General features: G+C 42.1%; 1 protein-coding gene across 1 annotated transcript in view; it reads right to left on the bottom strand.

Annotated features, from left to right (window-relative positions):
- Positions 1 to 27,655, bottom strand: part of LOC124552490 (calexcitin-2-like) — a 427,884-nt gene that overhangs the window by 20,642 nt on the left and 379,587 nt on the right. The window contains exons 5-6 of the mRNA XM_047126772.1: positions 19,742 to 19,856; positions 3,678 to 3,775 (exon numbers count right to left, since the gene is read on the bottom strand). Coding sequence (XP_046982728.1) covers positions 3,678 to 3,775; positions 19,742 to 19,856 — 213 coding nt within the window. The remainder of the gene's footprint in view (positions 1 to 3,677; positions 3,776 to 19,741; positions 19,857 to 27,655) is intronic.

Genomic DNA, 27,655 nt, shown 5'->3' on the forward strand with positions numbered 1-27,655 from the left:
AAGTAAGAGAAATTGTGCAGGCAAAAATGGTGTAAATGACTTGGACTTTAGAGAAATTGAAGATGATTTGTTGCATGAAGAAGAGGAAAGCAGGAAGGAAAAAGTTTTACATTGCTCGTATGTACGTATAAAAGTTGCAAATTATGAGGGAGTTTGCCTCTTAGACACAGGTAGCCCTGTTTGTGCCATTTCTGAAAAATTTAGAGACCAGATAAGACATAGTGCTGACTTTGAAGAATATCCTGTAATTGGAATCAAAATTAAGGGAGCAACTGGTAGGCACGGCACAGTTGTAAACAGGCAGTCCACTATTAATGATGTACAATGTAACCGAGGATGTTTTGTAGTGCTTGGCCTCAATGAAAATATTTTGTTCGGAATGAATTGGATACAAAGAGTAAATGCAGATTTTCACTGGAATAACAAAAAGTTAAGGCTTACCAACCCAAAGACAGATGTAACACATGTGACTGAACTAATCACCCAAAACTGTCTAGAAAACAATTTTCAAATTAGAAGAGTGATTTGTGCAAATGAAAAGATTGACGTTAACGAGGAAGACAGTGAAGAAGAATGCAGTGAAGACAAGTATGCTGAATTAGTGGCTGGAAGTCTAGATGAAGAACAGTCAGATCAATTAGGTAGTTTGTTGTGGGAATACAAAGATGTGTTTAGTGAGAAACCTGGGAAAGTGAAAAACTATGAATGTAGACTTAAACTAAAACCTCACAAACAATTTTTTGTCAAACCGTATGAAGTAAGTGTTAAACAGCAAGAAAAAAATGAGATGATGAAAATGCTCTCAGGAGGACACATCTTTGTGTCAAATGCGTGGTGAGCACCAGGTCTCCGAGCTATGTAGCATTCTATTTTCTTCTTTTCGGTTTCGGATGCTACATCTTTACTCGTCTATAAACCTGTAATGAAGCTATCTCTTACTGAAAATACTATCCATTCTCTGTAGTTTAAATTTTCCATATGTAATATGACTATTGAGTGACATTATTTGAGGAATAATTTGAAAATTTAAACTGTGTACTAAATTTGAATTTCTCACAGCAATGATTGACTAATAACTTAAAAATGATTTTGTAATTCTTAAGATGTGTAAATACTGCTTCTTTAAGCATTTCAGACAATAATTAACTACTATAATACAAATAAAAGTAAAAAGGACATTTCAAAAACTAATTCATGAGTAATGAGTTGTGTAAAAGATAATTTTCTATATCCATATGTGTGTGTATTTTACAGTGTGTAATAGTTATAAGTAAATTACTGTTAGCATTTTCATGACAGAATAGAAGCTGGAAGGATATAAGATAATGGAGATTATTGTAGTTATGGTCTGTAGAGCATGTATTTTTGTGGGTGGTTTTATTGAGAATTACAGACATGGTCATGATTTTTGACTCTGCTAATGAGATGAACAAATGGACAATGGTAAAGATGTACATGTGTTACTATGTGGACAAGTTGCAATGTGACAAAAGACATTTTGCGAAAAATTTGTTATTACAAGATGGTGTGATGATGAGCAGTCTGTGAGTTTGTTTGATATGATAAAAGGTTAAATGAGATCTGGGGGGGTGGGGGGGGGGGGGGGTCAAATATACTGTATAGTGGAATATACTGAAATATTAATGAAAAAGAAAGGATACATATAATTCATTTTATGTTCATTGACTTTAACCTGTATATAGGTTAGATGTATAATTTTGTGTGATTTTGTTTGCAAATATGCTAATAGTATAGGGTAAAATGTTAATGCTTTTGATATAGTCATACGTGATGTGACCGTAATTGTAAGCTACACAAGTACATTGAGTTCATCCCTGTTCCTACCTAGAGAGCTGCATCCAAGATCCTTACCTGACCTGGATGTGAAAAACTGTAAAACTAATAGTGGACTGTGCTATTGCAGCGTAGAGACTGCCAGAAAAATAGGGGTTGCAGACACAAGACGGACAGCAAAAGAGGACTGATGATTGTGAGCTGCCAATTCCTTAAGATGTGCAATGTGAACCAGTGGCTGGAGTGACAGCTAAGAAAAGAAAACATTTTTTATATTTCTTTGTGTATATGTATTTAGCAGCCATTCATACAAATAATACTTGTAAGAGTGCCTGGGGGCGTGGTGTAACGATACAGCCTTCCCCAAAATTCATATTAAATGTCTGATACCACCCTCTTTTTATATGTATCCAGATAGTTATCAGACAATTCAGTGCTTTCTATGGCATTTTATGTGTGTCTTTATATATATCATTCTGTCCTATTTGATAAACTTGATATTCATTGTGAAGGTGTATGGAATGTTCTAGAAGATTGTGTGTTGTCATCATTATCAAGAGATTGTTGTCATTAACAAACTTACGTACAAATGCTGGATTGAATATATAATAAAGAAATTGAAGGGATAAATATTTGGCAGAAAATATTAAAATGCTGTGGAAGTGTTGACATACACGTCTGGCACCTCTACTTACCATAATTACAATCGAGTAACGAGTTAACACAAAGAACATCATCATCTTGAGAAACAGCTTGAAAGTTATTAGCAGGCAATTTATTTTCAATTGTTATTTATTTTTATGTCTTCCTTTGCAATTAATAGTCCTTGTAATTACATTTCTAGTTAACTCTCCAATTGTTTACATCTCACAGTTTTGCAATTTCAGAACTTGAGGCTTTATTTGTAACTTTCTCACATGCAGTCGCATAAAACACAAGATTTGTAATACTACTACATGTTAGTAACCAAATCCAAACTGTAATTAATTACATAACTAAAATAATATGAGAGACATTATTGTAATTAAAGTTCAGAATGCTTTTTTATGGAAAACTAAAGATATTACTAGGAAAGATTGTTATTCAAATATTGTATTTTATACTTTATTTGGCTGTAAATTTTAATTGTAACGCTGAAATTATACAAAATTAATAATGGAATGTTTTGTGAGCAATTGTTAAAATTCTATACAAGGGAAAGCAGCGAGGCTGTGGGTCAGTCAGTCAGTTGTTGAGTTGTTGATGTCGAGTCGGCTCGAGAGTCTGTTTGTCAACGAGATCAGCGATGTCTGTGAAGTGCTTTGTTTAAATGTGTTGAGAATGCAGTTCTGTCGTCAATAAATAATGATAAGTTCCAAATTTATGTTCTTTCATCAAAATGAACTCCAGGAAAAAGTTAAGTAATTTTTAGTAACAATCAAGAAGAATGTAGCACCATTACAACCTCTGCAGTCAAAGAATATACAGTTTCGTATTTCTAAAAAAATATAGAAGACTTTAGTTTTATGATTATCCTCAAAGCAACCCGTATCTGGTAGTTTACTCTATGAAACTATGACACACTACCATTCATTTACAGCTACTGATTTTCATTTCCAAAGATGACATACACTGTACACCACTGAGAATGCGAATATGAAGTCACATCTCAAATGTGTTAATCCTTACGCTGTCTGATGAAACTGATTTATGTGCATTACCTTATGTTACAACAAGCATGTTATCTAATATAACATTTGCATTGCCATATGAGGTATCTTCACGAAATGTTTTACAAAAGATGAAAAGTGAGACTACTTTCTCTGCTCCTCACTGCTTAGCTCCAGAGCTCAGCCATTAAACTAGCGTACTCTCTCATTTACTCTCGAAGGAACAAAACTCACGTTGGTGAACTTGCTGTAGGCCTTCCTGCACTCATCTTCTGAGATGCCGTAGCTGGTGTAGACACTGATGAACTCGTCCAGGTCGATGGTTCCGTCACCTGTCGAAAGGAAAAAGTGAATACCGCAAGCTGCGAAGGAGTACTTTTCACAGAGCAAAGCAGATACAGTGACGAGCTATATGCACAAAGAAATGGTGTGAGATTACTTATTCTTTAGGCAGAGAGGTAAAAGCAATAACTTTCACTGTATTGCAAATTTGTAAGAGGTAGAAGGTATCTTATTTCCATAAATTGAAACTTCCTGGCGGATTAAAACATGTGCCCGACCGAGACTCGAACTCGGGAGCTTTGGCTTTCGCGGGCACGTGCTCTACCATCTGAGCTACTGAAGCACGACTCGCGCCCGGTACTCACAGCTTTACTTCTGCCAGTATCTTGTCTTCTACCTTCCAAACTTTACAGAAGCTCTCGTGCGAACCTTACAGAACTAGCACTCCTGAAAGAAAGGATATAGCGGAGACATGGCTTAGCCACAGCCTGGGGCTGTGAGTGAAAATCTCATTCTGGAAACATCCCCCCAGGCTGTAAACGAGATACTGGCAGAAGTAAAGCCGTGAGTACCGGCCGTGAGTCGTGCTTCGGTAGCTCAGATGGTAGAGCACTTGCACGTGAAAGGCAGAGGTCCCCAGTTCGAGTCTCGGTCGGGCACACAGTTTTAATCTGCCAGGAAGTTTCATATCAGCGCAAACTCCGCTGCAGAGTGAAAATCTCATTCTGGAAACATCCCCCCGGGCTGTGGCAAAGCCATGTCTCCGCAATATCCTTTCTTTCAGGAGTGCTAGTTCTGCAAGGTTCGCAGGAGAGCTTCTGTAAAGTTTGAAAGGTAGGAGACGAGATACTGGCAGAAGTAAAGCTGTGAGTACCGGGCGTGAGTTGTGCTTCGGTAGCTCAGATGGTAGAGCACTTGCCCGCGAAAGGCAAAGGTCCCGAGTTCGAGTCTCGGTCGGGCACACAGTTTTAATCTGCCAGGAAGTTTCATATCAGCGCACACTCCGCTGCAGAGTGAAAATCTCATTCTGGAAATTTCCATAAATTGTTATACCTGTACGTATATTAAGAAATTATGAAGAGGACTCTACTACTGTGTGTGGTTCCTTTTTCTTTTTCCCCCCTCCTTTCCAATGTCCTGTCTCCAGCCAATGGTGAGATAAGACAGTTACACAGAGAACTGACCAAACTAGTTTATAGACTATTACTATGATGAGGTCACCACTCCCAAAAACAGTTTTTAAAGCTACTGCCAACTGCTCCAGGGAAGAATCGATGTACCTCATCTATTTGCATCTGGTGTAATCACACGGTCAAATTTGAAATCATTTTTCAGTGTGTCTGTGCATTGTGTATCTGAGGCAAGACACAGGAGCCTGCCGAGTATTTAACTTGGTGGATGTGGAAAAGTGCCTAAAAGCCTCATCTGGGCTGGTCAGCATACCGTCTCCTATTGTTAATCCACAGGCAAATTCGATGTGGGGCTGGCCACTTCCCCGTGACTCAGAAGTGGCAATTTAATGTCTGGGTGGTTCAAAATGGCTCTGAGCACAATGGGACTTAACATCTGAGGTCATCAGTCCCCTAGAACTTAGAACTACCGTAATTAACCTAAGGACATCACACACATCCGTGCCCGAGGCAGGATTCGAACCTGCGACCGTAGCAGTCACGCGGTTCCGAACTGAAGCGCCTATAACCGCTAGGCCACCATGGCCGGCTGTCTGGGTGGGTTTTCTTACTCGTCACACAATTTATTCGTGAATATAAAAAGTGGTACGACAGACTCAAAACTGGAAAAGGAATAACACATGGCCAATTGCCTTTCACTAGGTCTGTCTACCGTACATATGAAAGACTTGACGGTGGAGATGACAGATGTAGAGAAGGAAAGAGTAAGTGTAGGAAACCGGGATGTCTACTGCATCAAATTTGCTGATGACATGATACTGCTTTGTATAAAACAATCTCTCTTCATAAAACACTATCCAGAGTAAATGAAAGAATGAAAGAGTACAGTAGGAGAAATGACACAAAGAAAACTATGGTGACAAAAGTAAATGCTAAAGAAGGTATTAAAGTGAGATCTACAGAAACTCAAATCAAACAAATTGCACAATACAGATGTTTGAGGAGCATGTTAGTTGATAACTGGGCAGTGAAAAGATTCAAGATGGAGAAGTGCAGTGGCAAAGCAAGCTTCCCAGAAGGAAGAAGTGCTGGTTATGTAGCAACTTAGCACTGGGGTTAAGAAAAAGCTCGGTTGAATGCTTCGTGTGCAGTGAAAGCTGCAGAGCAAAGAAGGAAGAGAAAACTGAAGTGGCGGTAATTTTTAAGTGAATTAAAAGATACCCTCACTGGTCACTAGATGGTGATAATATCTGTGATGACAATAAAAGACAGTGAGGCCAGAGACGAGGAGTCAAGCATGCACTGATTAGGCAGTAGCCGTTTGTTGGTGTTCGGATCTGAAAGAGACCAGATGCATATAACAATTTGTGTAACAAATGTACACACACCAAGTATTATTAATTATGTGAATGTATTATGCCTAGCCTGTGTGTGAAAATATACTCAGGACAGTTTTAAAAAGTTGTTTCAATATTTATTTATTAGTTCACAAAAGTACATCGTATCATACATTTGGACGATCGTGAGCACCTGTGAGGACACCGGTAATAAAGGAGGGAAGCACCAGTGTGACACCGCAGTGTTGAAGAGATATAAGAAATCACTTGAAGAAGGAACATAGGAACATTTTCAATTTTTATGTCTATATATTCATAATGAAATATTATTGTTCAATTTTTTCTTCATTAGCTACAGTGACAAGATAGCCGAAACCCCATTTTATCCGATAATATAGTCCAGAATAATGTTAATAAATCATTTAACCCTTTAAATAACATTTCCCTTATCATTTCCAAATCCTTCTCCTCTAATTTTGCACTAAAGCAGTCAAGATGTGGGTCTGGAGAAGAATGGAGAAAATAAAATCGGTGGATAAAAAGAACACTGAATTACTGCAAAGGGTAAAGGTACAAAAAAACTCTCTTAAACCTGGTTAAGAAAAGGGAAACAAACTGGGTGGGACATATATTGTAAGGAAAAGCAATTCTGACAACAGCTATTGAAGGCACAGAGGACGTGTGGACAAAAATAATAAGGAGAAGAAAAATTGCTGGATGAAGTGAAAAAATGGAAGTTGTCTGTAGTGATTTGCTAACTTCAGTATATTATATTTTATGTGTCTAATTGTTACGAGCAATCTTTGCCGTGACATTCGTCCACTGAGCAGTTTTCTGTGTACTCACTACTGGATCTGCCATACCACGAGTAATTTATTCTGGCCGAGATGTTTGAGGCGAGTCTTTGAGGCAGCGTCGTCCAGTGAGAACTGAGGGTGCTGAGATGCTATGTGGTTTTCAAGTTTTTTCTTCTCTGTTCCATTTGGGCTGTTCTGGAGTCGAGGTGTGGTTTTACTTCTGTGTGGTGTGGCATGCTTTCAAGCAAAACTGCATTGAATTATACTAAGAAAGATGGAGAGCCATATCTAAAAGCAGCTATAGATTTTCATTCTTGAAATTCTACCCCATTTTTTGTTTTTTGTTTTTTTATTTCTGTATTTTATGACACGGACAGCCATATTGAAAATGTAGTATCTTATAGTTACTCAAGCAGGATTAATAGCAGGGAGGCATTCACAATTACGATTAATGTGGGGCAGCTTCCATTCTGTTTATGTGCTGTATCGGTTCATAATCGAGGTTAGTAAGCTGGTATTTCATTCACTAAAAAGGTTTTCTAAATTGTTTAATTCACAACTGAAGAATAAGTCTATATATGATTGTGTTGTGTGTTCCATGTGATTCATATAATGTTAATCTTACTGTGCCGCATAAGAACACTTGTATTCATTGGGAAATAATTATCACAGATTAACATAAAATCTTTATTTCTATTTAATTCCTTTCATCAGTTTAATCAGATGAAGTATAGTTTTTCAAGATGGCAGCATTGAGCAGCCATGAGACTTTGCCTCAAATAGTAATAACGTGAGAGATATTTTTTATGCCTTCAGCTCGTTCGTTGGTTTGATACCTTTTCTTCACGACATACAAACTGGACAGCCCCTGTAATGCTTTCTATTACCTTAATAATTTGTTTTCAGATTCCAGAAGATAACTTTGCCTCAAGAATTCAAGACCGGCAGTTGTTTGGCATATTTATGCAATGTTTGGTGGAAGCACTGTATTACCACTTACAAACAGTCCAGTATTAAGTAACGTAACTGAACCTACTACTTACTACATGTATTGCTTAGTAGATATAATCTAGATCAGTGGTTCCCAATCTGGGGGTGATTACCCACTGAGGGATAAATTGAAATTTTCTTATGGTAAAAAGAAAAGCGTTCAACTGTGTTTCAACCACAGAGCTACACTGTTTTAAAAGATCAGTACTATCATCACTATTTCATAACACTGTAATCCTGATTACATAAGTTACCAATACCTACCTTTTTTTTCCAAATTCTAGCATAAACACACGGCACAATGTTCTGGAGGCCACAGCTTGTGAAATGAGTGAATAACAACATCTTCTTCACATAGTCCACCCACTAAACCTACAGTTTGTACCATACGTCACATATGCTTGAACATCCCTTGAAAATGACATCTGCATGTAGTAGTAGTAGTAGTAGTAGTAGTCGCAGCAGCAGTAGTAGTAGTTTTATTTATCTGTATATTTCTTTTACAAAGATATTGGACATGACTTGAACATATAATTTAAAAACAACAGAAATAATGGTATGTGTGGATGGATATGTGCGTGTGTGCGAGTGTATACCTGTCCTTTTTTCCCCCTAAGGTAAGTCTTTCCGCTCCCGGGATTGGAATGACTCCTTACCCTCTCCCTTAAAACCCACTTCCTTTCGTCTTCCCCTCTCCTTCCCTCTTTCCTGATGAGGCAACAGTTTGTTGCGAAAGCTTGAATTTTGTGTGTATGTTTGTGTTTGTTTGTGTGTCTATCGACCTGCCAGCGCTTTTGTTCGGTAAGTCACCTCATCTTTGGTTTTATATATAAGAAATAATTCATATGTACAGATATTTCCATAGTTACAGATGTGCCTAGTATGGCAAGGATAGGACAGGCAGATGGCTGTGGCTTTGTACTAGGAACCATCCCAGCATTTACCTGAAGTAATTTAGAGAAATCTTGGAAAACCTAATCAGCATTGATGATTACGGATTGGAGCTTCCATTGTCCCAAACACAAGGCCCGTCTGTTTAAAACAGTGCTACCTCGTTCAGTTTAACCTTAAAGTTAGTTCCTGCAATAGGCCAGATATTGCTCCAATAATCACTTCACAAGAATAAATTAATTAATTGACAGTCCAACCTGACAATAATTTTGTAATGACTACCCTCAATATGGATCGGTAGTCTTCCTTTCGCAGAAGGAGTTGTAGGTGAGACAATGATGTACTGAGAATTACTTCATCGCTCTACGGAAAAAGATTGTCAGAAATATGCAGTACCAATACTCCCACTGTCTCATTATTTCACTGTTTAATGAAACACAAAAACAAATACCATTTGTCTCTTGTCATTTTACAAATAAAACTGTTCAAAGAAAACACTTTTTCATTCTCGAGCTTAGTTATGCACTGATATTGATGGTGGCGGGTAGAGGGATAATACCTGACTACACTCAGGGGTGATATTCTAAGAAAGGTTGGGAATCACTCATCTAGATGATGCTTATGGGATCCGAGGTTATGTTTAGTGTTGAGAAAGTTGCTAAGCTGGTAACAGTAAATCTTTCCAGATGTGGAAGAATGCCTGTTGCGCTAAGTGCGAAAGTCTGCATCGAATATTACCCGAAGGATAGTCAGATCGCATGACAACATTATGCTTTGGGCTTGATTCACTTAGCAAAAAATACTACAGGGTGGTGCACGAAATGTGTTACCAATTGTTTCTTTCACAACTTACGACGCACATTAGATATCCCGCTGGGATCTCTACAGCAGTACCAGCAGAGCTTGGAAAAACAAATGAGTTACGAAACGACGTGTAATTCACGATACTTCCACTAGGAAATTAGTAAGTAGCAATGGCTGACAATGGAAGACTGACGACACAGCAACGATTGGCAATTGTGTTACTTTTTCATGAAACGAAAAGCCTTGTTGTGACTCAGAGGTGTTTTTGACAACAGTTTAACACACGATGGGTCCCTTGCAAGAAGACCATCCACAGGTTGTACGATAAATTTGTACAGGAACGAAAAGTATTGGAAGCAAAGTGACCTCGGCCTAAGCCTGTTTGTTCGCCGGAGAATATTGAAGCGGTACGAGTTGCTTTACAGACAAGTCCCGGGAAATCGTGTAGAAAGGCAGCAGTGTAACTGGGAATATCCAGACGCTCTGTTCATCGCATTCTTAAAAGTGACCTCCATATGTACCCATACAAGATGACCTGTGCACAGAAGCTCACTGAAGAACACAGCAGCAGAGACTACTGTTTGCTCAGTGGGCGGAGGATAGGGAAGAAACTCTCAACAACGTTTGGTTTTCAGACGAGGCATATTTTCATTTAGACAGTGTGGTTAAAAAGCAAAATGTACGCTTTTGGGTCACTGAAAACTCACAAGCGCTTCATGAACGACAACATTATGCTCCGAGGATCACAACGTGGGCAGCAATTTCCAGTCACAGACTTATTGGACCCTTTTTCTTTGAAGAAACTGTGAACAGCGAGCGTTATTTGAGCATGCTTTGCAATAGCTCCATTCCACAGCTTCTTGCTACTGCCTTGCCCTTCAACCCGCAGTGGTTCGTGCAAGATGGAGCAAGGCCACATACTGCAAACACTGTGTTGGAGTTGTTACGCGAGCATTTCGACATGTGGATCATTTCACTCAGGTTTCCAGGTTGCTTCAATGACGGGGGTACCTAAAGGAAAAATTTTTCCCGAAACGTTCACGTGATTTAATGGAGGTCAGAAGACTTATTCTTCAAGCTTGCAGTGAAATTTCGGAAGACATGTGCCGTAGGGTAATCACTAACTTCAGTGATCGTTAGAAGGAAGTTAGGAAACGAAATGGTGGACATATTGAGCATGTGCTGAGTTAGAACAAATCTCCATGGACAGCTCTTCATCGTAGTACATGTTCCTTTCAGATTGTATTGACAATAAAGTTTATATTCAAAAACAGAATGGGAACACATTTCGTGCGGCACCCCGTATTTTAATGAGGGCTATTGTATGTGGGACTTGTGACCACAGTTACAAACAACACATGTTTGCGAACACCTTACATACGGTCGATGCTGCCGACAAAAGAACAGGGATTTTGTTTCTCTAGGTTGCTTAACAAATACAATTTCTTTATTTAAGGAATAACATTATCAATGTCCACTGAGCCTTTGATTTGTCTGGTATAAACTGCCTTAGTGAAAATAAAGTCATCCGCTAAGTTACAGTTTATTACCGAGTATTGCTAATTGTACTAATACCGCAGGATACTGTGCATTCAAAGACATTTATTTTATTGCAATTGCAGTAATCAATGATTGTGTGTGGATTGTGGGAATGAATGGAGTTTCTGTACATTACTCTAAAGTAAAACATTTTGGGGATGTAATTCGAATTATTTAGGTGTGCTTCAATGAATAATAGTAAACTAGAAGAGTAAACTGTGTGGGAAATTAGAGGAAAATGCACTGTCAGCCTTATTGTGAATAACTGTGGAATATAAGTGAGTCCTGGAGTGTTGCAATAGCAATAATCAATGATTGTATATGCTTTGTGGGAATGAATGGAGTTTCTGTACATTATTCTAAAGCAGAACATTTTAAGGATGTTTCAACGAATAATAGTAAACTAGAAGAATAAACTGTGTGGGACATTAAAGAAGAATGCATTGTCAGCTTTAATTATGAATAACTGTGATATATAAGTGAATCTGGGAGTGTAAAAGAATTTTTTTGGTTCTATATGTTAGTGGGTTTATTAGTTTTTTTTTTTTTTTTTTTTTTTTTTTTACAACGTGCTCCATTACAATATTTGTAATACTACATGTATGTAATTGTGTGTGTGTGTGTGTGTGTGTGTGTGTGTGTGTGTGTGTGTGTGTAGCATAATGTTCAAATTGTATGATGATGATGATGATGATGATGATGATGAGAGAAAGGAGAGGGTGAAACCTGCTGCCAGCACACAGCCTACCCCTCGCGAATAGCACCGAGGGGGCTGCTAGGCTTAATGTTCCCATCCAACAGAGATCACTGTCAACAGCACCACTTCATGAGAAACTGCAGAAAGGTTTTATATTTAAACCAGGACATTGGTGCAAAGTCTGGTGACCTGGAGCTTCACACTACCACCTCTCCTCCCCTTACCAGCCAAATAATGGCAGTGAAAATTTTTTCCACCACCAGGATTCAAACTGTCTTAGCCCCAGGTCGAGCGCTACCACACAAGCGCGCCTAGGTGATCTTGACCACAGAGGTGGGTCTACTAGTTTTGGTTAATGCTGTGGAACAGTTTTCATTTGTAACTCATATCTTAAGCATAGGCCAGTTTATAAACTACCATTTACTGGAAATGTTAGAAGTGAAATGGGAGAAGGTAGAACTTTCAGAAGAGTTTCTTGAATCTGTCGGAGAGTCAGCATTTTCTCATTTAAGCTCAGGTGCCTACTGACAATTACTTTATTTGCAAATACATATTTAGGGGATGCAAGGATAGAAAGTAACTGGTGTGAGATTTTTTATGGTGTGAATTAACATACTTTTCCTTACACACTATGTGATGAAAAGTATCGGGACACCTGGCTGCAAATGACTTACAAGTTAGTGGTTCCTTCCATCAGTAATGCTGGAATTCAGTATGGTGTTGGCAGACTCTTAGCCTCGATGTTTGTATTTCTTTTTGCCTGCTTCATTTACTGCATTTTTATATTTTCTCCTTTCATCAATTAAATTCAATATTTCTTCTGTTACCCAAGGATTTCTACTAGCCCTCACCTTTTTACCTACTTGATCCTCTGCTGTCTTTACTATTTCATCCCTCAAAGCTACCCATTCTTCTTCTACTGTATTTCTTTCCCCCATTCTTGTCAATTGTTCCCTAATGCTCTCCCTCAAACTCTCTACAACCTCTGGTTCTGTCAGTTTATCCAGATCCCATCTCCTCAAATTCCCACCTTTTTGCACTTTCTTCAGTTTTAATCTACAGTCCACATCTGCCCCTGGAAATGTCTTAAAATTTAAAACCTGGTTCCTAAATCTCTGTCTTACCATTATATAATCTATCTGAAACCTTCCAATATCTCCAGGCCTCTTCCATGTATACAATGTTCTATCAGGATTCTTGAACTAAGTGTTAGCTATGATTAAGTTGTGCTCTGTGCAAAATTCTACCAGGTGGCTTCCTCTTTCTTTCCTCACCCCCCATTCCATTTTCACCTGCTACTTTTCCTTCTCTTCCTTTTCCTACTGTCAAATTCAACTCACCGATGACTATTACATTTTTGTCTTGCTTCACTATATGGATAATTTATTTTATCTCATCAAACATTTCATCAATCTCTTTGGCATCTGCGGAGCTAGTTGGCATATAAACTTGTACTACTGTGATAGGCGTGGGCTTTGTACCTATCTTGGCCACAATAATGTGTTCACTATGCGTAGCTTACCTGCATTCCTAAGTTTTTATTCATTATTAAAACTACTCCTGCATTATCCCTATTTGATTTTGTATTTATAATCCTGTATACATCTGACCAGAAGTCTTGTTCCTCCCGCCACCGAACTTCACTAATTCCCACTATATCTAACTGTAACCTATCCATTTCCCTTTTTAAATTTTGTAACCTACCTGCCGGATTAGGGGGTTTGACATTCCACGCTCCGACCAGTAGGACGCTAGTTTTCTTTCTTCTGATAACGATGTCCTCCTGAGTGGTCCCCGCCCAGAGATCTGGATGGGGGACTATTTTACCTCCAGAATATTTTACCCAAGAGGACGCCATCATCGTTTAACCATACAGTAAACCTGCACGTCCTCGAGAAAAATTAAGCCTGTAGTTTCCCCTTGCTTTCAGCCGTTCACAGTACCAGCACAACAAGGCCCCTTTGGTTAGTGTTACAAGGCCATATCTGTCAATCATCCAGACTGTTGCACCTGCAACTACTGTAAAGGTTGCTGACCCTCTTCAGGAACCACACGTTTTCTGGCCTCTCAACAGATATCCCTCCGTTGTGGTTGCACGGCTATGTGTATCGCTGAGACACGCAAGCCTCCCAAACAACGGCCAGATCCATGCTTCATGTGGGGAGGGAGGGGGGGGGGGGGGCGGGGCAGTGATATTTATTGCTCTGTGTAAGTGATGTGTATGTATGGTCTGACAATGGAGTCAAGGTTTGAAATTTTCTTTTTCTGAGTGAATAGTTGTTCAGCTGTTTAGACGAATCGATGTTTCTATTCCTGTGTATTTCTAAGCGAATTTTGGCTTTATAGTTGAGTGTTTCTCGTGTGCCACGTGAATGTGATGCGAAGCATATTTTGCCCGACTCATCATTAACGGACTAATATGAAGATGATTGTGAATATGATGTGAAGGGAGACCAATCATTAATGAGAGTGATTTGGCCGTAAAGGGGTTGAGATTGCTGGAATAATAAAGGAGAACTGGAATCACTTGGAATCATATGTAGATGAGCGTAAAATATTATTAGAGGGAGATCGGTGAAAACCACATTGCGATCTGAGTGAAGAAGGACGAGATATTTGAATTTCACTTAACGGTCTGGATTCACAAAAGCCAGTGTGAGCTGTGGACAGCCATTGTCACAGTGAAGTGTGCAAGTGATCACAAAAATGGAAGTCGGTGTGACGGGAATCCAGGCTACAGCTTCTCAAGTTTGAAGGTTGGCGTCGGAATACTGACAGCGACAGAAATAAAAATACTGTGTACGTTGCAGGGGCACACATCCCTCAGCTACAGCCTGGTGGGAGGGTCAAAGGGAGCACAGAAGATAAGAGGAAAAATAGCGCACGAAAAAGTTACCGATTGTCGTAGTCACGAGGTAGGACAAATTCTATTGTGAATCATTCTGGGAGTATCTCTGCTGGAGCCACTGATTGAGATATTATAATATTGAAAGCATTTATAATCCTAAAGTAGATTATGTGATGTCACTGAAGTCCAGGAGAGAATGTGGCTGGAGTTGGGGGAGCACAGTCTACGTCCAATGTCAGCTCTGCTTGTATGGCATAATAAGTTTTGTTTTTGCTCGTCCTGAGTTTATAGTCCTAACCAACTGTACAGTTGTGCAGGAAGTCAATTTGATTGGTTTTGACAAAGTATAATTTGTATTTGTGACAGTCTAAACAGATTAATACAGTGGTGGGTAAAGAAAAAGCTTATGCAAGGTGAGACACCATCACTGGGACTGATGCCAGTAGGCAGGATGGTTGTCTGTCCCCAGGTTCCCTGTCTCGGTGTTGTAATTTTATTGGCACTGATGAACACTCGGTTGTAACCGTGGTTTAGATTATTTTTGTGACTTCGAGAATATCGGGTTATTAACTGTCAGCGTGTCCTAAACTACCCTGGCCCTGTGGTTTGAAGTCCCACAGGGGCAGGAAGCACAAATTGTACACCGCACACCGTAACAGAGCTGTGACGACTCTGAACGGTAAATTCGTACGGGAGTGACTTTTTCTTTAGTATCGGTAGTCTCTTATTGAGAAAAAGAATTTGTAGCCACATGAGCTACATGAATCTCAATAAAGGCACTCGTGACTTTGTACAATGGCTGTAATGACTGTACACACGCAGCATCGACACTACATTAAGATTTTACCAGATCTGTGTGTTATTCATTTACAGGTGTACCAACCTCTTCCAGACTGTTGTTATCTTAGAATAATTCACTATCAAAATTTGTTCAGTCAAGTTCAACATACTAGTAGCTGCACTGCAGGTAAGATCAGGTAAATGTAAGAGGCCAAGGATATGCTGGTGTACTTTGAAGATGTGGAATGAACAGGTAGGTCTGTTAGCCAGTTGAGTTATGCAGTGCTGTTAGGCTTCTGCTTCCTGATACAGACAGTTGTTTATGGTATGTTTTTGGTTAGAGTATGGACATCAGTTATTTTCTCTCAGTGGAAAACAATGAGTTTTGTTTCAATTGGCACCAAAAAGTACAAATCAACTTAATGTCAGATACGAGAGGCAGGAACGGAGAATGTTTCGAGGGTACGGGTCAGGTGGTGAACTGTTAGAAATTGGGTCAGGGAGTAGATCGTGAATTAGGGTCTGTCCATTACAGGTTGATTATGTGTGACAACTGGAAATGTCTCCAGACTGTGGTGGTGAAAGAATAGTATCTGAGGTAAATGATGTGACTTTTTTGTTTGCGGTTTTGCCGAATATTGTAAATATGAGGTCACTCGAAGTTAATTTTTGTGTATTTATGAATTCCCTCTAAGGAGAGGTTTATGTGATGTCATAGTCTTTGCACTGATTTGGGGATTAACAAGAATATTTGAGGCTTGTTAGTTTTCTACTAAATGGAGGTTGTCTCGTTCTGGGTCTCAGTTGAAATTGGGCAGTGCTTTTATTTGCAGAACAACCACCACGTGCCACTGTAATACAATGCAGTACTGTAATACTGTGCACCATGTTGGCTACTGTTCTCTGGAGTTAAACTGAGACGAAGCACTGGCCTGAGGAACATCATGCTGCAGCAGTACAGGAGTGTATATAGACACAGTCTGTCACAGTTGCACGACTAAACTTTTGAGGCAGGTTTGATTGACGTGATGCTCTTAGTCACAATATTCCACTGCTACAGGTATCTAAATGATGTTCAGATGGAACTATGAAGGGCAATACAGCTGCAGGACTTCCTCATTTGGTATGTACACTGGAAATTTTAACCACGTAGTGGCTGCGATCTCGTGTAGTTCTCGACCTTTGGCTCAATTGCGAGCTTTCGCACCCGGGTTGGCAGATATCAGCATTCTCCATATTCTGCACCAAGTTCTCCACTACCACGTGTACGAGATCTGTGCTGTCAATAAACTCACTGAAAGTGACAGCATGATGACATTTCAGTTTTACAAAGAATTCCTGAGGCTTCTGCAAGTTGAAGAGAACACTGCGAAATTTCTGGATGTGTACACAGACAGAACTGTCGGCAATGGGCTGCACGTACCCTACACGAATTGCTCGAGTGTCCTGTGCCTAGTGCAAAAGTGACAGTTTGCTGTGCCGTTTCCTCCGAGTGATATATTGTTCTGTATTTTTTTGAGACAGAGGTCCATACTGTAAAAGTAAATTCTGAACACTTGACACCCGTATTGCAAACATTTCTGCATCGTGAAGTCAACCCCTATTGCCACATAGAGTGCCAGCACGATGGAACAACAACCTGTACTCTCCGTTGGAGTCCCAAATGAAATGTTTCCAGGCACAGCCATTTCTCGTTTTGTTCACTGGATTTGACAACATCAGTTTATTTTTTGTAGGGCTAACTTAAAAAGACAGTTTATGACCAATACCCAACCATTATCATGTTCTGGCATGCTATGTTATGTCTCCCGTATAGATTACTTGTATTATTCAGCACGGTGCAAACTTGCCGATGCAAGAAATAGTGAAACACACTAATGCTCCATAAAAAGATAATGTGCCTTTATCACAAAGTGAATATTTACAGTTTTCCCTTAATTATTGTTTTACTGTCAGGTGTTTGGGTAGCACCCTGTACTTAGGTCTGTTCTTGAGAGTATGAAGTATTTGCTGGTGTCAGGGGCACTGAGACCTAGTCACGGATTGAGGACAAATTTCGTTATTCTGGTACCCGAATAGAACACGACCGATCCGCAATCTGTTGAAGGATTTCACTGGTGTCAGGTGTGAGCCAGCCCAGTATTTGTGTAAAAGGGGAGTCCAGTGAGATACTATTGATCATATTAGGATGAAATAAGCCTCTTTTATCATTCAAACTACAACTGCAAATAGCAAAGCACATTTTATAGTGTAATTCCCTCTAAATCACCTGATTTTTTTTGGCTACATTCCACAACACTCATTTTACCTTTGTTGATGTTCGTCTTATAATCTTTCTTCAAGACATGTTTCATTCCATTCAACTGCTCTTCTAAGGTGTTTTGCCCTCTATGGCGGAAGTACAATGTTGTCTGCCTGCCCTTTAATTCTTTTCTAAATTTCTCCTGGGTTTCCTTCAGACGCAATAGCATGTGGGATGGGCTATACTCCTGCCTCACTCCATTCTCAACCACTCCTTCTCTCTCATGTTCTTTGTCTCGTATAATTGCAGTCTGGCTGTTGTAGGTGACATTTTGCTTTCTGCAATAACGGATGTGAGGTACCATCATTTACTTCTCACTAATACGCAGAGCTCACTTCGGGTAGAGCGACGGTTTTAACCTCGCATATTTCTGCGCACTTTCGGAACAGAAAGCAAAGTAATATAGCAATGTTGCATACGACAAAGTTAATGATGTCACTCGTTCTCTGATTAGTTCTTGCCATGGCAACTCTCCTGTAAACAAATTTCTGTCACTCACTTTGTTATGCTGATGTAAGTGTTATGCACAGAGTGAGCACGAACCTTTCCCTGTTCACAAAAATTTATTTCTAAGGAACTATGCTAGGTACAGATATGTCATTTCTTGAAAACGGTAGCTTAACTCGTGACATTATATGTATGTTATGTTCTGGACACGAGTAAATAAATAAATAAACTCGTGACAATTCTATGGATTCACTTCTACATTTTCTCTGACAGCGTCTGACTTGTTTTTTCTCTCTCTCTCTCTCGCTACAGGCAGCCTAATTCAGGAGCACTGTTGTCCACGCAAGAGACAGCGCAACGTGTTTTGCATTTTCACGGATCACTCCTATTACAGTTCAGTGACAGTTTCTAAGTGCCTACGGTCCAGATCCTCTAGATGTGAAGACCATCAAAGAACGGTACAAAAAGTTTGAAGAGACTGGCAGGAGCAAGGAGCAGCAGACGCCGACACCGCGCGCGCAGCTTTTCGACACACTCTCCGCATATCAGTGCACCGTGTTTCCAAAGAAACAGACACGTGTAACTCGGAGCACTGTGTGAAGATTTTACACAAAAGGCTGAGTTTGCTAGGAATGTGCTGGAACAATTTAATCTTGCCAATAACTACCTTAATAGAGATTGTTTGTCCAATGTAGTGACTTTCCACATTTCCAGGAAAGTAAGCAATCGTGATGCCTGGATTTGGAGATGGGAGAGCCCAAAAGTGAATGTGTAGCGTGGCTTAATGCACAACACAATTACTGGCCCATTCTTCTTCATTGAACCTACTATTAAGGTAACAGTTTATCTGGATGTTCTGGAACTTTACACTGGACGTGAGTTAGAGGAATTTCGGCCACGGCTGGTGTTTCAACAAGGTGGCGCACCAGCCCACGGGGTGTGGCTCGTTCACCAGTTCTCGAGTCAGTCCACTCTGGTCAGGTGGAGCGGTAGAGATGGTCCGACAGCATAGCCGTGTTCACCAGACATAGCCCCTCGAGACTTTTTTGGTTGGGTTATTTTAAGGATAAAGCATCAGTTCATTAGTACCTACTCTTATGGCACAAATACGAGACGTTCGCAGAGGCAGTGACAGAACATAAGCAGGAAAACGTGGAGAGAAACTGAGTCTCTGTGTAAGTACCGCAGGCAACTAACAGAGCAAATGCACAAGTGTTTCCATAAAAAAGCTTTCAGAGTTAAGCTAAAATTTGCAACAAACTCCATACTTCCTTAGATATTTTTATCAGGGAAAGACTTTATGCTCATCCTGTATTACTAATTACTGGTAGCACGATTACAAATGTAAACAAAAAGGCTATTCTGGAGGAAGCTTCTCTTTACAGGTACTGGTGCTTTAGATCACACCATTCTTAATGCTATGCCGGCACGGGTGCCTACGTACTGTACTGTACCTGAGGAATCGACGTGCTGGAACATGAAGTCCCGGTAGCGGCTCTGCCACTCCAGCACAGAGTCGCCGCTCTTGGCGAAGTCTTCCCACATCTGCACCCACTCCGTCTCGCTCACCTGTGTACACCGGAAAGTCGTTAGGTTACTTGTAAACAAAAAGGAAAAGATTAGGTTTTTTTTTTTTTGCAGTTCATTAGAAAAGTTGGGTGCCACACATTTCTGTTTCCAGGAGGTAGAACTAGTCACATTCCAGATGATACGAGCATTGTAAGGAAGTGCTGTACGAGATGTGCTGCACATTCGTGTTCACACACGCATCAGAGACCTGTAAAATGCCGAGAAGATATCAGAGTAGAATTAAAGCTACTGAAAGGAAATTCATAAGAAGTGTATTAGGGAAAACAAGGTGAGACAGAGTGAAAAATGTAGATGTTACAAAGGTAATTTTAATAGAAGAGTTGAATGATAAGACTGAGGAGAGTACAATGGTTACAATAGGTTGTGCGTATAAAGAGAATGGAAGATGAAGAAAAAAGTCCAAGTTTGAGAGCAAGCGAGCAAGAGGGAGACCAGTTTGAAACAAAGGGATCTGAACCAGAACAAAACAGTTACACTGAATGATAGAATTAAGAAGAGTAGGTTACAATGGTTTGGACACGTAAAGAGAACGGAAGACGGAAAGACGAAGGCGACAAGAATTGTTGTGAAGCTGAGCAAAGATACTTCTTCTTCTGTAGTGGTCAATCCAAGGATTGGTTTGCAGCAGCTACAATGGCAGCTTGTCTCCATTCTGTGCGTCTTTCAGCTTTTCTCTTCATTTCTTTATACGTGTTACATCCCACATCTTTCACGATTTGATCCATGTACCTCAGTCGTGGTCTTCCTCTCTGTCTTTTTCCCTCGAGTCCTTTGTGACTTAATAGACGGCCTGTAAATTGCACTCATCTTTTAACAATGAAACTCCAGAAGCTTCTCTTCTCACCTGCTCTTTCCAGAACCACTTCGTTTGTGACCTTGTCGATACCTTTTACTTTGAGCATGCGTCTACAGCACCACATTTCAAAAGAATTTAGCTTCTGGTCTTCCTCTGTCCTGAGAGTCCACGTTTCACGCCCATAGCATGCCACACTCCACACATATGATTTCACAAATCTTTTCCCGATTTCAAGGCTGATGCTCTTAGATGTTAAGATGTTTTTCTTCTTGTTAAAAGCAGCCTTTGCTTGAGCAATTCTACTTCTCACTTCTGCCTTGCTCCTTCCATCCCTGGTAATATTACTGCCCAGATAAGTAAATTTATCAACTTGTTCGAGCAGTTTATTGCCTACATGAACTTGGAGTTTCACTTGGCCTTTTGTGTCGAATGCCACTACTTTTGTTTTTGCTTTATTAATTCTCATATTTTATTCTTCCCCCATAACTTTATCCATTCTATTCAGTAGGACTGGAAGATCTTCTTCACTTTCAGCTAGGACAGCTATATCATCGGCGTATCTTATCGTATCTATTTGTTGGCCATGAGTTACTACACCTGTCTGTGAATTTTCCCTTACTTTTTTCAGTGCCTCTTCGATGTATAGGTTAAAGATAACAGGGGATAGTGCACAACCTTGTCGGACACCTTTCCGTATCTGCACCTCTTCTCGTTTTGTCCGTCCACGGATAACTGCTGTCTCGTTTTTGTACAGGTTCCAAAGGAAAGATACATCAACAGGAAAAATAGTAAATAATGTCTTCGGGAAAGTTACTGGCTGGTTTTGCTCGAGAGGCCTAGCTTTAAACTTTTGACAGAAAGAGAGAGAGGGAGGGAAGGGCTCATCCAGTTTTGTACAGGCAAAAATACCCCCTTCCTATTCCAAAAATCATGTAGTAGAGCTGCTAAAATGTTTAGGTTTTGCTACTTTTGCCAAAAGAATATTTGTTAAGTTTGGGGAGATGGAATCTAGTTAACATATTCTGCATATTTTCATTTACTGAAGTCTCATGGCATAATGTTCTGGGGTAACTTGTCACTTAGAAAAATACTGTTCGTTATAAAAAAAGAAAGTAATTAGGATTACGTCTATACATACATATTGCAGGCATGTCTTTAAGTAGCTGGAAATACTAACCACAGCTTCACAATAGATTTGAAATTTGTTACAAACATTCCATCCGATTCAAATAAATGTAAGGCCATTTTCATTGCGCCATACGGGTTTCACCACTACTTTTTACTTGTGGAGCATCTTCAGTGGCAATTTGTGAACTTACTTATGCACATATGCTGCACTGCAGTTGTACTTAGATAGTTTGTGCATCTGAGATGTCCGATTTTTGGCATTTTATGAACAGAGTTCAACTTAATACCTCAGTTCCACTGTTCACTGCATTTTGGTTTCGTTTTTTTACTGCACGTTTACACCCCACGCAGTCTACGAATCGCGTGCAACATACAGCAGTACGACTTCCTAGCTGTGACTCTCTGTCTAAGTATTAAATTTTGTTTCACTTCGCTCTGTCGACAAAGAACTTTACGACAGAATTTCTACGAGGTCCAGTCACACTAATGTGACGACCACCTTTGTTCGACGTCAGTGTGCAATAATGGCAGTTCTAGCAGTGTACGGTATACGAAGTATGTCGGAGGGACACTGGAGTGATGTATCTCGTGTCCAGAAGGGCGTGATCATTGGCTTTCAGGCCACGGGTGGAAGCGTTTCTCAAATGGCTAGGTTTGTAAACTGTTTACAAAGGACTGTAGGCTCAGTTAAGAATTCCACGACGCACGGCAAAATTGCGCTATCCAAAACGGGCGCCCAGGGAACTGCGAAGCACCACGGGCCGCGGATGACGGGCCGAACGGAGGCTGTGGAGAAGTGAACGAGCGAATAGACGTGCAACTACTGAGCGGCTGACCGACCCGACGAACCGAGGGGCTACCGACAGTGTCCCTCCGACGAGCGTTCGGCCGAAGTGGACGCGTACGGGCTCGCACAGCGGGTGCCGCGGTTCGTGCCGACTGCCGTCCGTCGGTGACCGAGGCTGGAATTTGCACTCAGGTACCGAAACTGGATGTGGCGACAGGTGACCTTTCTGAGTGAATCGCGTTTTACGCTCTGTCAGACGGATGACCTGTGGCGTGGACAGCACGGACGTCCGGAAGCGATCACCTCGAGACAATTGTCGTAACGGTCCAGCCCGGAGGGCTCTACCCGGGTGCTCTCGTCATTCTGGAAGACGCAGTGGCACCTGTCTTCTGTGATCGTGTATACCCCTGCATGTTGTTCGTTTTTCCGGATTAAAACCTGACTGAGAATCTGCGTGACCACGTCAGTAAGACGCGGATCCTCGGGCGAGAAACCCGGCACGGCTCCACGCTGCTGCCGCTACCTCCCTCGACCTCGGTGACTCTCTCCCTGCAGGTCTCGCAGTGGTGTGCACTGCAAAACGTGGTTATTTGGGCTTTTAACAGGTGGTCGCATTAATGTGACGGCGACCGTGAACCGCGACGAAATGTCAAGTGGAATGCTAGAGTTCCCATTTATATTAACAAGTACTACAAATATGAAGACGAATGAAATGACACAATTTCAGAGACTTTACTGGTCTCATACAGACACGATTTTTACGTGTACACACTGAACCTGCGAGAGAAAATCTTTACCGAGGCCGGGAATCGAACCTGCGAACTGCCGTGCCGAGGTGCTGTGGTGGCTGGCGCACCTGCCTAGTAAGCGGGAGACCCGGGTTCAATTCCCGGTGTCGGTACAAATTTTCACTCACCAATCTGTATACATAAAAATATGCAGACATTCACTCCCCGTAGGTTTTGCAATGCTTAGCATGTGAAAGCTTTGGCTGCAGAATTTGTGTGAAGTTGAAAGTAATAGTGCCCGTACACTCAACTCTACTAGGTGATTTTGCATTATTTATGAAATGATTGAACACATTATTAAGGTTTTCAGCTTAAATAGAGTGACATACCATAACATTAAGAGTATATGTTAATTTAAATATTTAGGGGAAAATTCTTCCACATCCATAATTGAGTACTGTGTCACTTCATTTAATCTAACTCTACTTCATAGAATTTACAACAGTTATGGAAGTCAGCATGACTGCTATAGACAATATTTCTATTGACACATTGAGATTGCAAAACTATTATGTAAATACTTGGAGTTAAACTACAACACTAATAACTTAAAGAAGAACTGGGGATTAATCAATGAAAAACGAACTGTATTAGCACACTGCAAAGATGTACACAACACACTTGAAATCAGTGAAAAATACAATACAGGGTGTATCCGAAAGACTCATCCGATTTGGAATGTCTATGTTTCTGACACTAATAAACATATACAATGAATTTTGTTTTTTTAATAACAGGAAACTGAAATAGCTTTTTTTCCCCACATGTTCTCACAGGTGTTCAGTGTACCCCTCTCGAGATGTACAGCGTATGTCAATGCAGTATTCAAATTTTTCCCACACTGCAGCAAGTATGTCTCGAGTTACAGCTTCCACAACTGCTGTTACGCGATGTCCTAGTCCATTCATTGTTGATGGTAACAGAGGCAGAGTCTCTTATGAACTGTTAGCACACTGGACTCGCATTCGGGAGGACGACGGTTCAATCCCGTCTCCAGCCATCCTGATTTAGGTTTTCCGTGATTTCCCTAAATCGTTTCAGGCAAATGCCGGGATGGTTCCTTTGAAAGGGCACGGCCGATTTCCTTCCCCATCCTTCCCTCACCCGAGCTTGCGCTCCGTCTCTAATGACCTCGTTGTCGACGGGACGTTAAACACTAATCACCACCACTCTTATGAACTCTCACAAGCAATAATCACATACAGCCAGGTCTGGTGACCTCGAAGGCTAGTAACGTAAGGCCGAATCATTTGATCCAGTAGAACCAATCCATCACTTTGCAATCCTCCGATTTAAAAATTCCCGCACTTCCAGATGTCAGTCTGACGGTGCCCCATCTTGTTGGTAAATAAAGTCGTTCAAATCAGTCTCCAACTGTGGGAAAAGAAAGTTCTCGAGCATTTTGAGATATGTGCTTCCTGTAACAGTGTTCTTGGCAAAGAAGAATGGACCGTACACCTTTTCACATGAAACTGCACAAAACACATTAAATTTTGGAGAGTAGCTCTCATGTTGTACAACTTCACGTAGTTGTCCCGTACCCATAGTGTAACATTATAACGGAACACCTTTCCAATTAAATGGAATGTTGCCTCATCACTAAACACTAAGTGTGGAAGAAAACTGGCATCCTCCATCTTGCCAAGAACGAAATTGCAGAACTGAAGTTGGCGCACACTGCTGCTGCCTAGCAGGGACCGTGCAAACTTCAAGAGTTTTTTCTTTCCAACAGTACGGTGTTCACGCACTATCTCAAACAACATAATAGTTACGATTTTTTTAAAATCAGACGATTCTTTTTGAAGCACCCCGTACATTCCATAAAATAAACTAAAGTTCCCAGGAAAAGCGTTTCAAGACAAGTTCAATAATTATATTTAGTTTTTTTATTTGCTTTCTGCAAGTATTCATACAGATATGGAGATAAACTACCACTCCTGCTAAAGAGAACAATTCATCTTTCGTAGCAGAACTTTCTGATGCAGCAATACCGGTCGGAATTGCTTCGGAAATCACTCATAAGTGATGGGGTCGAGGCGAGCGAGCAACTGCAGGTGACACAACGCTCGTGGCAGACGGATGCGATCTATCACCAGCGTGTGGTACCCTCGAGTTCTCCAAAAAGTGACACCATTCACCATAATGGGAGTACGTCACGACTCGAGGTGACGGACGGTATCGGACGCTCGAGCTGACCCGTCACTTCGACCAGATGTGCTCTGTGTAGGCACGTTTGACTGAAAGCACCCGATGCAGATTCGTGTTGTACCAGAGGCATCCGGTCTGTACAAGAGCAGAGAGAGATCACCTATCTGAAATGCCTCAGTGACGTCTCTGAGAAGTCCAGAAACACAGGGTTTGGCACGAGACACATACACTGTGTGGAGTTTTTGCTGTAGCCAGCCTACGGTAGCAGCTACAACCTACATCCCCCAGCTTCCAGCTTCCAACTTTCAGTGTTCAGCATTCAACTACCAGTTTTCATGGTCCAGTTTTCAACCTCGAGCTTCTGCCTCTGGCTTTCAGCCCTCATCCTTCAGCTCTCAGGCTTCAGCCTTTGCCTCGAGCTTTCAGCCTTCAGCCTCCACCCTCCAGCTTCCAGCCTCCAGCTTTCAGCCTCCAGCACACCCCATTGCCTGTCCATCTTTGTTGGCATCGGCCCTCTGCTGGAACCCTCCCACACCTGCAGCAAGATATTGCGGCTCTTCTGCTGCCAGGCTTCAGCCTCCAACCTCCAGTTTTCAGCCCCCAGCCTTCAGCCTCCAGCACACCACCTTACCTGTCCATCTTTCTTGGCGTCGGCCCTCTGCTGGAGCCCCTCCCACACCTGCAGCAGGGTGTTGCGGGTCTTCTGCTGCCAGGCTTCAGCCTCCAACCTCCAGTTTTCAGCCCCCAGCCTTCAGCCTCCAGCACACCACCTTACCTGTCCATCTTTGTTGGCATCGGCCCTCTGCTGGAGCCCCTCCCACACCTGCAGCAGGGTGTTGCGGGTCTTCTGCTGCCAGGCTTCAGCCTCCAACCTCCAGTTTTCAGCCCCCAGCCTTCAGCCTCCAGCACACCACCTTACCTGTCCATCTTTGTTGGCATCGGCACTCTGCTGGAGCCCCTCCCACACCTGCAGCAGGGTGTTGCGGGTCTTCTGCTGCCAGGCTTCAGCCTCCAACCTCCAGTTTTCAGCCCCCAGCCTTTAGCCTCCAGCACACCACCTTACCTGTCCATCTTTGTTGGCATCGGCCCTCTGCTGGAGCCCCTCCCACACCTGCAGCAGGGTGTTGCGGCTCTTCTGCTGCCAGGCTTCAGCCTCCAACCTCCAGTTTTCAGCTCCCAGCCTTCAGCCTCTAGCACACCACCTTACCTGTCCATCTTTGTTGGCGTCCGCCCTCTGCTGGAGCCCCTCCCACACCTGCAGCAGGGTGTTGCGGGTCTTCTGCTGCCAGGCTTCAGCCTCCAACCTCCAGTTTTCAGCCCCCAGCCTTCAGCCTCCAGCACACCACCTTACCTGTCCATCTTTGTTGGCATCGGCCCTCTGCTGGAGCCCCTCCCACACCTGCAGCAGGGTGTTGCGGGTCTTCTGCTGCCAGGCTTCAGCCTCCAACCTCCAGTTTTCAGCCCCCAGCCTTCAGCCTTCAGCACACCACCTTACCTGTCCATCTTTGTTGGCATCGGCCCTCTGCTGGAGCCCCTCCCACACCTGCAGCAGGGTGTTGCGGGTCTTCTGCTGCCAGGCTTCAGCCTCCAACCTCCAGTTTTCAGCCCCCAGCCTTCAGCCTCCAGCACACCACCTTACCTGTCCATCTTTGTTGGCATCGGCCCTCTGCTGGAGCCCCTCCCACACCTGCAGCAGGGTGTTGCGGGTCTTCTGCTGCCAGGCTTCAGCCTCCAACCTCCAGTTTTCAGCCCCCAGCCTTCAGCCTCCAGCACACCACCTTACCTGTCCATCTTTGTTGGCATCGGCCCTCTGCTGGAGCCCCTCCCACACCTGCAGCAGGGTGTTGTGGGTCTTCTGCTGCCAGGCTTCAGCCTCCAACCTCCAGTTTTCAGCCCCCAGCCTTCAGCCTCCAGCACACCACCTTACCTGTCCATCTTTGTTGGCATCGGCCCTCTGCTGGAGCCCCTCCCACACCTGCAGCAGGGTGTTGCGGGTCTTCTGCTGCCAGGCTTCAGCCTCCAACCTCCAGTTTTCAGCCCCCAGCCTTCAGCCTCCAGCACACCACCTTACCTGTCCATCTTTGTTGGCATCGGCCCTCTGCTGGAGCCCCTCCCACACCTGCAGCAGGGT

The sequence above is a fragment of the Schistocerca americana genome, chromosome 10, assembly GCF_021461395.2.
Source record: "Schistocerca americana isolate TAMUIC-IGC-003095 chromosome 10, iqSchAmer2.1, whole genome shotgun sequence".
Lineage (NCBI taxonomy): Eukaryota > Metazoa > Arthropoda > Insecta > Orthoptera > Acrididae > Schistocerca > Schistocerca americana.